Source organism: Galleria mellonella, unplaced genomic scaffold, assembly GCF_026898425.1.
Source record: "Galleria mellonella isolate WM207_F2 unplaced genomic scaffold, CSIRO_AGI_GalMel_v1 utg184, whole genome shotgun sequence".
Taxonomy (NCBI): domain Eukaryota; kingdom Metazoa; phylum Arthropoda; class Insecta; order Lepidoptera; family Pyralidae; genus Galleria; species Galleria mellonella.
Genome location: NW_026442025.1, coordinates 5,448,794 through 5,464,146, shown reverse-complemented (window position 1 = coordinate 5,464,146; position 15,353 = coordinate 5,448,794). Strand labels below are relative to the sequence as shown.

Here is a 15,353-nt window from a genome sequence, read left to right as displayed (position 1 = left end):
CTAAAGTTATTATAAATATAAAAAATTACAAGAAAATATAACAATGAGAAAACAATGGGCAGCCTTATCGCTAACAGCGATCTCTTCCAGGCAACCTTTGTGAATGGAGAGAAATAATTATAAATAGTTTCACTAGAGGCACGAAACTTTGTTCGTTTTTTTATATTTATATTATACATATCTTTATATGTATTCATATACAGGCGTCTAATGTGAAAATATAAGTGTACATTGTGAGTTATTGATACATACTAAAATAAATCCATATGTGCGTATAAATATAAATTACATATACATAGAAATATATATAAATTCATACATATACTCGTACACATACATACATATGCAGTTACAAAAATTTTAAAAAAATGTGAGTATGCTATAATCATTAGACACAAATTATAAATATGACTAGTTGTCATGCTCTGATAGAAGTCCTTAACTTTTAATAAATTTAAAAATTTGTTAATTATTATTTAAAAAACATTTTTTTTTATTATTTTTTATTTATTAAAAGGTATACACAACAGGTTACAATCAATAACATTATAAAAATTTATATAAAGATGATAGTTTGAACTAGACTGAGACCCAGACAGGTGTACACACAGCATGGTTAAAACAGTAGGCAAACAATGTTAAATTATAAATTATATAAAGAAAACATATGAATGTGGCATACCACACCATATCGGCAGTTTTTTTTATGATAGATGATAACCGTCCGTCTATTATAATATAATAATAAATAAATGGATAATTTTAGATATGATTAAATTATCTTAAATTAACCCTTATTGCAGAAGATAAAGGGGAAATGGATAGTTAGCAATAAAGTTTAACAGCTCCATTGCTAGCAATATACAATATCAAGTCGATCTCTACGCGACTCCTCGTGTTAACCATCGAGAATAACTCATTGAATTCCTCAGGATGGGCCAACTGAATTGCTTTCATCCTTACCTATTATTCCTGATGAAATATTTAAAATAATTATAAGTACCTTTGTATCCTATATGTGACTATCACAGGGTTATTGTACTGTATAAACTATGTTTTTAACTAACACAGTTTTCCAGAAATTATCGAAAAACCTTCAAAAACAAAATTAGTTACGTGGCCCAATTTTAACCACAAATAACGAAATCATAATCTTAATTAAAGTAATCATAATTATTGGATGTGTATTTCTTATAAGGAATAAAATAAATATATTTGTACATTATATCGATTTATCTCATACTTATATCATTCAAATAACTTTTCATCTAAAGGTAATAAACACCTAGTTACAGATTATTTTATGTACTCACGGGACATTCGGTATGCGAGTCTAACTCGCACTTAAATTTTTCTATAAGGACAGTTCAATCGAGTTTAAATAGTTAAGTACGAAAAACTCGTGAGTTTCGAATTCATGATAGGATCAGATCTGAAATATTTCAGTTCGCGCCGGGAACCGGTACAGGAATGTCCATTGCGACTCTCTCTAATACGGTCACGAAAATAGTTCGAGTTTTCTCAACTTCCATTGTATGTTATAGAAAACTTTTTGTTCGGAAACTCTTTGTAAAAATAATGATATAGTAAATAATATTTTAACAACCATGGATTCCCAACTTTTCTTACGAGAGAACGAGACATATGATGACTTTTATAATCGGTGCAATAACTTCTCTCATTTCGATTGTACCGAAGAGGAGATGTTATGGTGGCTTATGGGAGCTAGGCGGTTACCTCTGAAAGAGATAATTCCCATCAGCATTGTTCTCGTGGTGATATTCTTGACTGGAGTGGTGGGGAACGTTTGTGTTTGTGTGGTGATAGTCAGACATCCTGGACTCCACACAGCGACTAATTACTATCTATTCAGTTTGGCTATCAGTGATTTGCTGTTGCTTCTATTTGGTGAGTATATAAAATATAGAAATAGCTATTATAACAAAGAGAAATCAGTTCAATCGGATGTCGTCAAGTGGTTAAGATATATTTTGAAAATTCTGAACGTAAAGACCTTAATACAAACATTATAAGTCAAATAAAATCAAATAAGTAATAACAATAATAGCTAAACATTTTTTTAATAATAATTGCATTAATTTATTTATTATTTAAAACAGTATGAGTCTTTTTGTCTATGCGCAGTTCGCCAACTTATTCGTTTCGCCAATCGGCGCGATTCGTTAACTTGATTTTGTATACCGACGCGTTTTGCCAACTTTAGCTGTTCACTAACAGCGCAGTTTCTATACCATTGCATATTTTACAAAATCATATAAATACATTCAGCTACATACAAACAAATATTCTCCAGATTATAAATTCTAATGAAAGAGTCAAAGGCGTCTGTCGAATGTCGCTGTGTTTTTGTGACCATGAGTAATGATAATAAAATTAAAATTTCACCAAGTGCCAGCAATCACCGCCATCAATAGAATATTATTTATCTGTTATGATTTTTATTTGGCCCATGCTACGCAGATGACAGAGCAAACTCAGTGTTCATGTTTTATCCGTTAAAATAGGTCGTATAAAAGTCGCATACGTAATAATAATATTAAAAGTGATTCCATTTAAAAATGGAAACTCGTACTAAAGTAACGATTCTTTGCTATTCTATAGGACATTTATTTTAATGGGTGATAATGGAATGTTAACCCCGCCCGCGCTATCGCTATACACTGGCGGGGCATTAGTGAGGGAGGTTAGGTGACGATGAAAGCAGGTTAGTTAGCCCATCGTGACGAATTCCACAAGAATTAATCACGATGGTTTCCAGGGGAAACCGCGTGAAGGTCGACGTGGTAGGGTGTATTGTATTGCTAGTTAGATCCCATTACTAACAATCTCTTTCCCCTCTGTTCTATAGGACTGTCCATTGCTTTAGTAGCATCTAAATAACAACCTCAACTGAAGTTTAAATTTATCAAATGACAGCCTGCATGGTGTCACCTCTCGTTTCGAAAAACGTATAAAACATATTTTTTGTACTTTTAGATGTCACAATAACTGTTTACTTCAAATATTTAGTTGGAAACGGGCTGTAGGAAATGTGTGTACGAATTATTGAGCTTTTTTGCTCGTTTGCTTTCGCTAACAAAACAAGCACGTTGTTTGTTTAGTCTAAATTGACCGAGCCCTCAGGGGCGGTGTTCACTGTACAGAATACATGTACAGAATGTTTTTTTAAAGGATTATAATGTAACCCCATTTGCGCTAACAGTATATGGTGGCAGACTAGTGAAGGATGATAGGTAAGCATAAAACGACCAGAGGGAGTACTTTTACCGGAGGGAAACTTTGTACAAAAATCGATTGCTTGGGTACCTCTGTCCTATTTGTGTTTCTACTGTGAAGCAGTTGTGTTTGCATGACTGTGTTTCGGTTTGAAGGGTGGGATATGGCGTGAATTTACTGGGTACAGAGGAATAACACCTGAGTCCTCAGGGATGGCAACGCATGGGGGTATCATGGGCGAAACAGTATACTCTGTTATGTCCATGGTACTGCTCATGTCTAAAGGCGACGGTTATCACTTTCCATCAGGTGGGTCGTCAGCTTGTTTGCCATTCTAAGTTATATAAAATAAAAAGCAGGTCAGTTGATGAATCGTGGCGAATTTATTAAGAAATAGTCATGATAGATTCCAGGTGGTATTCCGTGTGGTATATTGCTAGCAAAGTGACTGTTGATACCCGTAAGGTAATAATCCTGTTCTTCCTGTATAGAATGTTGTAGGTTTACAGATGATTGGACTCCAGTAGTAGCAAGAGATCAAGGGTTGCCACTTTTTGCCATTACGAATATAATATAACTAATTATACTGAATTTATTTACGCGAAGTATAACCTAAATAATTTTTATTCAAATTATTATTATTTTCAGCCATTAACTATCCATTGCTGAACATAAGCCTTCCCCATAAGGGGAGATTAACCAGTAGTTGCCACGTTTGGCAGACGGCTTGGTAACCGCAGTTAGGTTTTTACAGTTTTAGTTATTATTCAAATAACGAATTCAAAGAACTGATCACAAACACTGATTTGTAGTCGAACTCCTTTGAAATGTCTCGATCGATTTTTTATGTATGAGAAGAGTCATAAAGTATATTTCATATATATATATATATATATTTGATTGTGTATATATATTAATATATATATATATATATATATATATATATATACATATATATACAATCCTTACTATTATTATTATTAAAATATTTAACTAATTACTATAATAAAAGTTATTTTTTGTTCCGGTCAGTAAACATTCCATTCATACGGACGAAGTCACGGGTAAAAGCTAGTATCATTGTATATTTTAAAATTTTACACAGAGCCTTATAATCTTGAATAAATCAGTCTCTAAATGCCTAATTATTATGCCATAATTCCTTTCTTCAAGATACCCGATTACGTCAAAATACAAATATATTTTTACAATTGAGTCTAGCTTTGCACGAGTATATAGAATTTTCGAAAAAAATATGTTGCTTATGTTGCTGGCTGATATACATTATTAGTTTTCTATTAGTGAAGCTAAGAGTTTTTGAAATCAGACCATTAAAAGCCATGCATATTTGATTGTGTTTAGTGTATAATAGGTTTTATTCAATAAATATTTTTTCGATGATATTACAATATTTATAAATATTGTAATCTTTTGGAGGAATATCTATTTCTTAATAAAACTTTTAAATTTGCTGAAAGTTCCAATGCATTTTTCGGAAATATTATTATTTATAAGGGAGAGCGAGAGATGGGAAGCCGCATCCTTCTTAAAACGTCTCTACAAGCCTAACTCTAGTTGCCAACTCACCTGCTAAGCGTGGCAACTACTGGCAAAACTCCTCTTATGGGGAAGGCTTATGTCCAGCAGTGGCAGTGGCGGATTTGCAGTCTTGGCCGCCGTAGGCCCCAGACCATGTAGTAAATACCAGCCACCTCTTTCTCAGCATCCATCATATTGAGTACATAATGAATTTACTTTTTTGTCAACTTTTATCGAAATTGATACAGAAATTTAGTTAACTATAATATCTGCTAGTTTGTAATATTTTCCGAGGTTTCTTTTAGTTATACGTAGTGTTAGTTTTAATGAAATTTTGTCACGATTGGACGCCCCTAATATCTGAGGGCCTACCATGAAATATTTTCCGAAATTTCGAAACCGAACGAAACACAAATTTGATGTTATAATTACATAATACTTACCGTTTAAAATCATTTAAAATATTAAAATATTATTCCTTTGGACTTTTATGGTAGGATTTTTGACGAACTAAATGTTAAGCTCCATTTACTGGGCCGTATTAGGTATGAACGAAAACACGAAATTGAGTCCGAAACTTCGGAATTTCATTTCATGGTAGGCCCCCTGGTCGCCCTAGGCCCGGGCAAATTTGCCACCGACCAGTAGACAGTTAACGGCTGAAATAATAATAATATTATAATTTAATTTTAATAATACTATTATTTATACAGATATCTAATACTTGAGACTATAGAATTTATTAGCGTAAATAAACTGCTGTAATGAAACAATAGCCTGTGCTGTTATAAAACTGGATGATATCCAGATAGCGCCGCTTTTTACAAGGGTAATAATTTGTTTTAAAGATCTACAATTAAGCCACTTTATAGGGTCATAGTTTGAAATGCCGACCAAATTTTTACTTTATGGTGGTAAAATATATAATCTATGCTATCACTATGCAACAGTTAACATACTCATTGCCTTAGGTTATGAAATATATAGATTAGCTATGTAAACGAGAGAAAATGTAATAACCTATATGTAAGAGCGAGATAGACAATAGGATATAAGACAATTGGACAGCGTGGCTAATTGCCATGTTTAGCAATAATACGCTCAGCATCAAAAGTGTGAGTGTTCATTATACATGTAACCAATTCTAAACCCATTTTGATAACTTTATTTGCAATCGATAGGATTTATTGACATTTTTGTGGAAGGACCTCTCAGTTTTCGATACATTTATACCCATTAACTATGCACCACTGTATGAGGGTATAAATGTGTTAAAAATTAAGTGATGGACCAAAAAAGTCCGCTTATTTCAGGACTATAGGGATATAGGGTATATATACAGTGAACGTTCTTTATAAGCAATTCATTTTAACCAATTTCATTAAAAAAAAATCTAATTGGGAAAAGTTGCTTATAGGAGAAAAAGGAGTATAAAAATACTTTGCCGTCTGGAAAATATTTTTACTTATTTTTTTTACTAACTACGCTGAGTAGAATAAATAAAACGATTTTATTCCCCTTTTTAGTATTCTATTTCTTATATCGTGTTAGACGCCACGTATTATTTGCAGTTTTTAGGATAAAAACATTTGCTTCAACATGCACCTTTCTTTAGAGCTACTGTTCTAAATTATGTTTCGGATAGAGGTACTCTTCTCTTTACATATTTTCTGATGGAATTCACAAGAGCTAGGGTGTTTACTAAATGTTATTAAGTCTAAACCAATATTGATTGTCGACTTAGGATCTATCCTGTTAAGACATGGTAACAAGGAAATAAAGAAGTAAATATATACTAAAAGTAAAGTCTTGTAAAGATATTCGAATGTTTGTTACTCAGTGTTGGTTAAACGAATTGGAATAAAATACAGACGGGTGGTATACAAATATACCATGCCATTCACGTGGGTAAAGCTATGGGATAAAATCGCGATTTGTTTTTTTTTTATAAAAATTATGGACGATGGATAAGATAAGATGTCCGTCGACTTTTGAAGTTGCACGTTTTCGATTGATAGAACAATTTAAAGGGATCGGATTGACTTTGTCTGGGAGATTGATGTAGCTATTTTTATATGTGTACGCAATACACATAAATACAAAATTTATATCCGGATTTCCGATAGTATTTTTATATTTATGACTTTGGCTGCGTAAAGATTAATAAATACGAGTCGTATATATGTGTTAATTCAGAATGTGGTATAATTGTGTGCCAAATATGTAATTCCAATTCGTTCATCCGTTCAAAATATTTTTACAGTGTTTTCATTTTAGTTCCAATTTATAATATTCGTCATCAGTATATCAGCTGTTACCTGTTCATTGCTGAACATAGGCCTCCTCCATAGTTTGAGGAGTTATTTCAGTTTTTGCCACGCTTGGCAAGGGGGTTGGCTACCGCAGTTGAACCTTGGTAATGTTTTGAGAGGGACGCTGCTGTCCATCCCTCGTCCTTAAAGTTTCCTTAGTCGCCTCTTACGACACACACGAAAAAGGATAGAATGACCTATTCAAAGCTAGGACCACACGGCAGATTTATAATATTAGTAGGTACAAATATAAAGCAATAAGATGTTATTTGAATTAATATTACATTTTTAAACTAACTCATCGAGTGAAAAGTGACTACCGTCGCCTATAGATAGTAATAGCACCATCGACATAATAGAATATACTGTGACATCCGTAACGTTACACCTCATGCGTTACCAATCCTGAGAATTTAGGTATAATTACAGGATATACTCTGTAATTTGCACTGCCTTTTCATCCTTCAAACCAATACAGCTATACAAGTACGGTTGCTTTGTAGCAGAACACGAGGAGCACAGAGTTTACTTATATATATAGAATTATATATACTTAAATTAAATAAATAGAGCATCGAGCCTCAAAAACGAGTAAATTTTTAATTAGCTGACTAGTTTTTATTATCAGTATTCTATATATTTACGCATAAAATTCTTAACGTATTATTTAATAAATAAAGTGATTGTTTGCGCATTAAAAAGATGCAGAATTTATAAGACATATTAAATATAGAAGTTATAAAGGAATCACTCATAATTATTTATCACGCAATTGTATGAAAAAGTTCACATATATATATATATATATATATATATATATATATATATATATATATATATATATATATATATATATATATATATACAATTAACCTGATTAATGACAGGTACTTATATAGAAATACAAGTAAGATAGAGGCACTATAGAAGACACTTTTGTACAAAGTTTCGCATTGGAATATAAGTTAGAAATCATCGACCTAACCTATTTTTTTTTTATTTGTCAACGTAGACTGAATTAATGGTTCGCAGGCCCTAGTTCTGAAGTAACAATTTACATTTTTATGGTTATTTAACACTGACAGGAATTCGATACGTTGAATATTCAAGAGAACGCTGAAAATAGAATAGATGGTAATATATTTTATTTTGTTTTTAAATTGGGGTTAATAATATTAGAAGAAGTAGTAAGCCGTGGGTTTGCTCGTGTGGTTAAATATAAAAAAAAATATTATTTGTTAATTTAGGAGATGGTCTATCTATTTCTATATCTATGTCTAAATCAGATTGAATAAAAAATATCAAAATATATTTACAAAGTCTCCTTTATTTATATGCTTTTGTATATTCACTTATAATATAGATATTAGGTTATAACGAAAATGTACACAGGCGGTATTATCCCTTAAAGGGATTTCTTCCAGTCAAACTTGAGAATCCGAAAGGAGGAAGTATCTATAGGATTTGTATATAAAGCATAACATATAACATATAGTGCAAAAATAATACGATAATTAATAATTTATATTATTATTAACTTTTATTTTGGAAATTGTCAGCAATGAAGCCAGTAGCTACATTGTCTTTTGAGGTTCATGGTCATTTCCAAACCACGTGGAATTCATTCAAAAGTTAACAAAGTTCCTTTGGAATTATAGCAAAACACTTTTTCAAATAACAGTAGTAATGTTAAAAAACAATTAATTAATTGTTTTTTATTTTATTTGCACTACTATTAGGCATTAGCACACTGTCTAATGGTCGGGACGATTATTCGTTTGTGTACATTTTCATTAAGTCTATTTATATAGTAAAGTAAGTGTGTGAACTGCCTTTACAAATGATTATCATAGAATTTTTGCTTTGGTGGACTATTTAGGAATTGAATATATTTTCCTCAGGATATTTTTTTAATCTTTATCAATATTAATGTAAATATGAAAGTGAGTATGTTTATTTGCTTATACTTTTACCGCTAAAGCAATCGTCATGAAAAAAATGCACGTTATTCAGCCGTTTACGTGTGATTGAGTAACAAACGAACAAATATCCAAACACCTTTATATAATGTATATTTATTTATTTATTCTTTATTGTAGACAAAAAATTACAAAGATATAATATACGAGTATATTAAATAAAGATGTACAACAGGCGAGCTTAACTCTGTAAGAGTTCTCTTCCAGCAAACCCTGAGTGGAAAGGAGAATTAATTACTAGCGGGCAATATGCGTACAATAATAGGAGGAAACATTATAGATGTTTCTATTAAGAAATTATAAATATGTTGACATATATACAAAGTAATTCATATAATATATATTACATAATATTATTTATTTATTTTCTATTTATAATATTAGTATATGTAGTAAATATATTTTGTTAATAAGTTGGTTCTTATGTTCAAATCTCGATGTATTTGTACGTTTACTTAATTGCTAAATTGCGGAAATTTTCTCAATAGGTGACATTAACGGTAGACCGCCAACGCAACGAGAAGTAATAGAAGAAAATTAACATCAAAAGCACCAAACTAAGAAAGATTTAACCAACTTCAGGCCAATAATACAATGTGTTATTCTTATTATTTTGTTTTTTTTTATTCGCATTATATTCTCGGATTTCCAGCGTGGTCAGATGCGTTTTTTCATTTCTACTTAAATTTCAAATATTATTTTTGTTAATAGAATTCCCTTCGTTTTTACCCAAATATACACTTTTCTCCATTTTCATTACGTTTTATTAAGTAACTATTACGCGAAATTATTACGAAACTTTTAACTTAAATTATTAGGAAAAATAACATTACTCTTTGAGATGACCTTTTAACGTAATGTACTTAGGGTAAATAATATATATATTTCTCCAATTAAACAGTTTATAATTAATCCTTTCCATCCAAAGGTTGCCTGGAAGAGATCGCTTTTAGCGATAAGGTAGCCCTTTGTTTTCTCATTATTTCTTGTTATCCAATGTCCAATTACATCGCAATGGGTGGTCATCATTGTCATGAAGAATTAAATATGTAAATATCGGCTATTACCCATGATATATTTTTAACAATTGTATATAAGGTTTACAAATGCCGACCCTCACACATAAATAACACACACAGATAAATTGACCAATAATCTCCTCGATTTTTCTCTCGAAAATTTCTTCAAGACAATATCATCATCTTCCTACCCTTATCCCAATCATTTGGGGGCGTAATATGAGTTTATCCATATTACAAAAAGATTTGGTTTTTAGTTTTACGATCGGCCACCTGCCTGACGTTAACCCTCTTTGGGAATGCATTTGTTGGTGGTTTCCGCCACCTACGGTATGGAGGCAAGGATTGAGGAAAAAAGGCGTTGAAAAAAGCGAAAAGGAAATTGGTGAATGAGGGGAATAAAGGACTTATGTGGGAAAGGAAAGGGGGGGGAGGACACTGCAATTGTGGAAAGGACTGGGACACTGCAGCGGCTCGGGAGGCCGGGATCGCATACCCGTATGCCCTTATTCTAGAGTCGGACAGATTTCTAGAGAAGAACACCCCTGACAATATATTTTCTTAAAATTGAAAAGAATACCCAATCTGGCAAGGCTGTGGATATTGATGTGTTGAACAGTAATTGCCGTGAGCAATACTGTACTGTAATTATTTACATCGGATTCACTCATGTGTTAACTTTGGACTTGCTGTCTGTGGAGTCTGAAACTATTTGGGCAAACTTTAATATATATGTGAGTAAAGCCGGCATAAATAATTATTTACAGTAATCGATATGTCTATATCTTTACAATAAGTATTTCACTGTGTACGCTTACTCTGGAGTCAGTATTCTTTTTAATAGTTTTCATACGAAATAGACATCTAATTGTTATTATTATTGACACTAGACACTCTTAACTATCGTATTTTTGGACCATAACTGTGGTTAAAAATGGACCCTATAAGTTTGTTTTTGGAGATTTTTTTTTAATTCTTAAAAACGGTATTATTTAAACACTTTATTTTATTCTTCCTATAATATTCATATACCTGTAAACTTCGGAGAACATACACGGTGTAAACATAAGTAAACATTAGTTTAAAAAAGTTTGTTACGATTGCATGCCTTTAATATGATACTCTATTTTTTTTTTTTTTTTTTTTTTTATAGAACTTAGAATGGCAAACAAGCTGACGGCCCACCTGATGGAAAGTGGTAACCGTCGCCTATAGACATGAGCAGTACCATGGACATAACAGAGTTTACTGTTTCGCCCATGATACCCCCCATGCGTTGCCATTCCTGAGGACTCAGGTGTTATTCCTCTGTACCCAGTAAATTCACGCCATATCCCACCCTTCAAACCGAAACACAGCCATGCAAACACAACTGCTTCACGGTTGAAACACGAATGGGATAGAGGTACCCAAGCAATCGACTTTTGTACAAAGTCTCCCTCTGGTAAATTTGGACTAGTAGGTAAATTTTAAAATTTTGAGTATTTTTTTATAGTACAGAAAATAAAAATATTTGTTCAATTATTTCCATTGTAATATGTGTGGGCTAACAATATATAAAATTAGAAAGATGAATGAACGAACGGAGGGATAAAGGCGTGACATAAGGATTCCTTTGAGCCTTTTTGGTACGGAACCCTAAAAATAAGGCATTAGCAGACAATTGAATATTCTTTCTGGGACGTTTCTTGATACTCAGTGCTCCATCTAGAATCTAGATGTATATCAAGACCTAAGGCTTTTAATGTTAAATATGTTAATACATCTCGTTTTGTGTAATATCTTATCGACAATCTGGGGAAATGGCACAGCTGAGAGCTACTTAGATATTCGGCACTAAGAAGCTGTCACCTAAAGTGAGAATATAGTATTACAGCTAACTAAAGCTAAAAGCTTGTTCTGTACTGTTATCAGGTTAGCATTAAGGACACGTAGTAACACTATGACAGAAATAAATACATAAAAAAAAATATAATACACATTCCCGTCACTTCCTACAAAAACATTGCGATCCGTGCTTGTCACAACTACAGAAACGATTAACGTCTGTACACGTGATAATGTGTGCGTTTGTAATTAGTATTGGCGCGGAAAAATAGTTTTTTTTAATGGGTGAAAATGGATTGGTAACCCCGCGCGCGCTATCGGTATACACCGACGAGGCACCAGTGGAAGATTATAGGTGAGAATGAATGCAGGTTAGTTGGCCCACCATGATGAATTCAACAAGAATTAAACATAATGGTTTCCAGGGGGAACCACGTGCAGGTCAACCTGAGAGGCTATATTGCTAGTAAAGGAGCTATTTATTAGACCCCATTACTAACAATCCTTTTCCCCCCGGAAAAATAGAGTTTGGGTGCTGACGTTTTATTTAATACTTATACCATGGATTCGTTCATGCTTATACTATGACTATACTGTAGTTAGGTACTCTATTTAACTATACTCAGCGACATATCAAAGAAATGATGTAATTACAATTACACTAACGTCTGCTAAAATAAAAAAAATATATCGGTGAGGTGCGAGTTTAACTTATAACTTACACAGGGTTCCGTATGTACAAATACAATACAAGTACAAATATGATATAAAATTACCTTTATTGTTTTCTCATATGAGATGCCTAATAGGTATTATTATTGATACTGAGATTTTATGAAAATTTTTCACAATCGATGCTAGTTCGAAACATCGTTTTATTTTTCCTTAATTTTTTTCAAGAGACTTCAAAATTTTCGGATATAAGAGAGATTCTTTTGTCACATTTTCAATCATAACTAAAAAAAACTATGCTACATAAAAGGAAATTAGATTTTAAAATTTGCAAATGAAGCCCTTTCTAACATGATATTCCATTTGGAATATAAGGGCAATTGTGAAAATTTTAGTATCCGTTTTAAATCTCCTAATATTCAATTTAAAAACATTTTTCCATTATGTCTAGTTCAATGTATGCAAGCCAAAGATATGTTCAAATCTCCATTCCAAATTCCAAATAGCATTAGTAGTTGCTGCGATATAACGCTGTGATAAATAGACAGACGGACTGCGTCATAAAGGTTTCTTTGTACCTTTTTGGTACAGAACCCTAAAAACGGCCTATTAAAGCTAAAAACGCTTCTATATTTATTATTATTAAATTACGTTAATGAATCATTCATTAAGTCTTTAAGGAAAGCTTTTCTTCTGAGAATTATAGAAATATAGACATTTATTTGAATCTACCTACACTTTGCTCATCAACGATTACCTAATATTACTAGCTTTATAGATAAACTGGTGTGAAAATGGGCAAAAGAAAATTAAATGCTAAACAAAATGATGAAAAATGGTTCGAAAAAGTCAAAAGAGCCAGAATGGGGATGACAAATACCTTTACTTATAATGTTTTTTTTTGCTTCTCTACTTGCTTAATACTCGGAGATACCTATACGCATATAAATCTTATATTATAATATGTATGTATATCATATATATATATATATATATATATATATATATATATATATATATATATATATATATATATATATATATATATATATATATATATATATGTAACCTAACCTAACCTAGTTGGGGGAGAGGGAGAGAAGGGATAGCAATGCAGTTTGACAGCCCCATTGCTAGCAATATGCCTTATTAGGTCGACCTCCACGTGGTTCCAACTGGATACCATCGTGAACAATTCTTGTTGAATTCGTCTCATGTTGCAAGTGTCCATGGGAGACTGTAACCGCGTCCCATCGGATGGACAGTCTGCTTGTTTGCTTCTCTAACAATAATAAAAAAATCGTATAGGGTGTCGGTTTTATCGTTTTCATGTGTATATACGTTTATTAATGAAAAACATTTTTTTTTACAAGTACACGATAAGTCTACATGGTCTCTTGTATAAAGCTGTTAGATCTACCAAATGTTTTATCACAAAAATAAATATCAATAATTTCATATTCACATTTCTTGTCAAAACATATAATATCGTAAGTCTTCAATTTCCAATATTAGGTAGTGTCATTATATGGCATATTTTCTTGATGTATTACAATTTGTATTCAACGTAAATGTTATTTCCTTTTGATAATACATAATTCTAATACACATCAAAGCGTTTCGCCAATATGATATTTCTACATTGTAATTATTTATGTCGGCTTTACTCACGTTTTAAATTCAGGGATGCCCGAATGCTGTGTGTCTATATTTATTTACTGATATTATTTATATATTTACTGTTGCCCACAGTACTTTTTTTGATGGGTGAAAATGGTATGGTTATGGTATGTAAATTCATCAGGAATTAACCATGATAGTTTCCAGGGAGAACCGCGAGGAGGTCGATCTGGTTGGGTGTATTGCTAGCAATAGGATTCTCAGTCTCCATTACTAATAATCCCTTTCCACCCTGCCCGCAGTACTGCACGCGTAGTGTCGCATTTTTAAGTCTTTTAACGGATGATTACGTTACAAGTGATAATGATTCATAAAAACTCTACAAATCTTCTTTAACTATGTTGTCACATTCATATAAATTGGGAAATTCACTTAAACGAAAGAGGCAAACAGTTCAATAGCTAAAATAGGTTTATGAGAGCTTTGATTTTTTTTATACAAATTAGGCAAACAAGCTGACGGAAACCTGATGGAAAGTGGTAACCGTCGCCTATAGACATGAGCAGTATTATGGACATAACAGTGTATACTGTTTCGCTCATGATACCCCCCATGCGTTGCCATCCTGAGGACTCAAATGTTATTTCTCTGTACCCAGTAAATTCACGCCATATCCCACCCTCTAAACCGAAACACAGCCATGCAAACACAACTGCTTCACGGTTGAAACACGAATGGGATAGAGGTACTCAAGCAATCGAAATTCACTTAAACGAAAGAGGCAAACAGTTCAATAGCTAAAATAGGTTTATGAGAGTTTTGATATTTTAATAAGGGAGTTAGATTATAGTTATAAAATAAACCTACGTTCATTTTCCTAGACTTAATCGTTTTGGCTGTACGTTGGTAGTCAGTCGTGACAAATAATTTTATAAATATAAATCTTGACGCCAGACACAGTTAAAGGAAATCGAGTGACGATGAATTCAACTTACCTACCTACCTATATTTATCCACTTGTCTCATACATTCTCCTGGATTTTAGAGACTTTATTTCGTTCGTAGATACACTATCTATCTGATTTAGAGGGGAGTAGATTTTCTCTAATCTTACTACGTCTTGCATTGTGAGGTATCATATGGAATGG

General features: G+C 32.4%; 1 protein-coding gene across 1 annotated transcript in view; it reads left to right on the top strand.

The window, feature by feature from the left end:
• The first annotated feature begins 1,459 nt into the window (after positions 1-1,459).
• LOC113517755 (neuropeptides capa receptor-like) overlaps positions 1,460-15,353 on the top strand; it is a 174,515-nt gene continuing 160,621 nt past the window's right edge. The window contains exon 1 of the mRNA XM_052893839.1: positions 1,460-1,908. Coding sequence (XP_052749799.1) covers positions 1,608-1,908 — 301 coding nt within the window. The 5' untranslated portion in view covers positions 1,460-1,607. The remainder of the gene's footprint in view (positions 1,909-15,353) is intronic.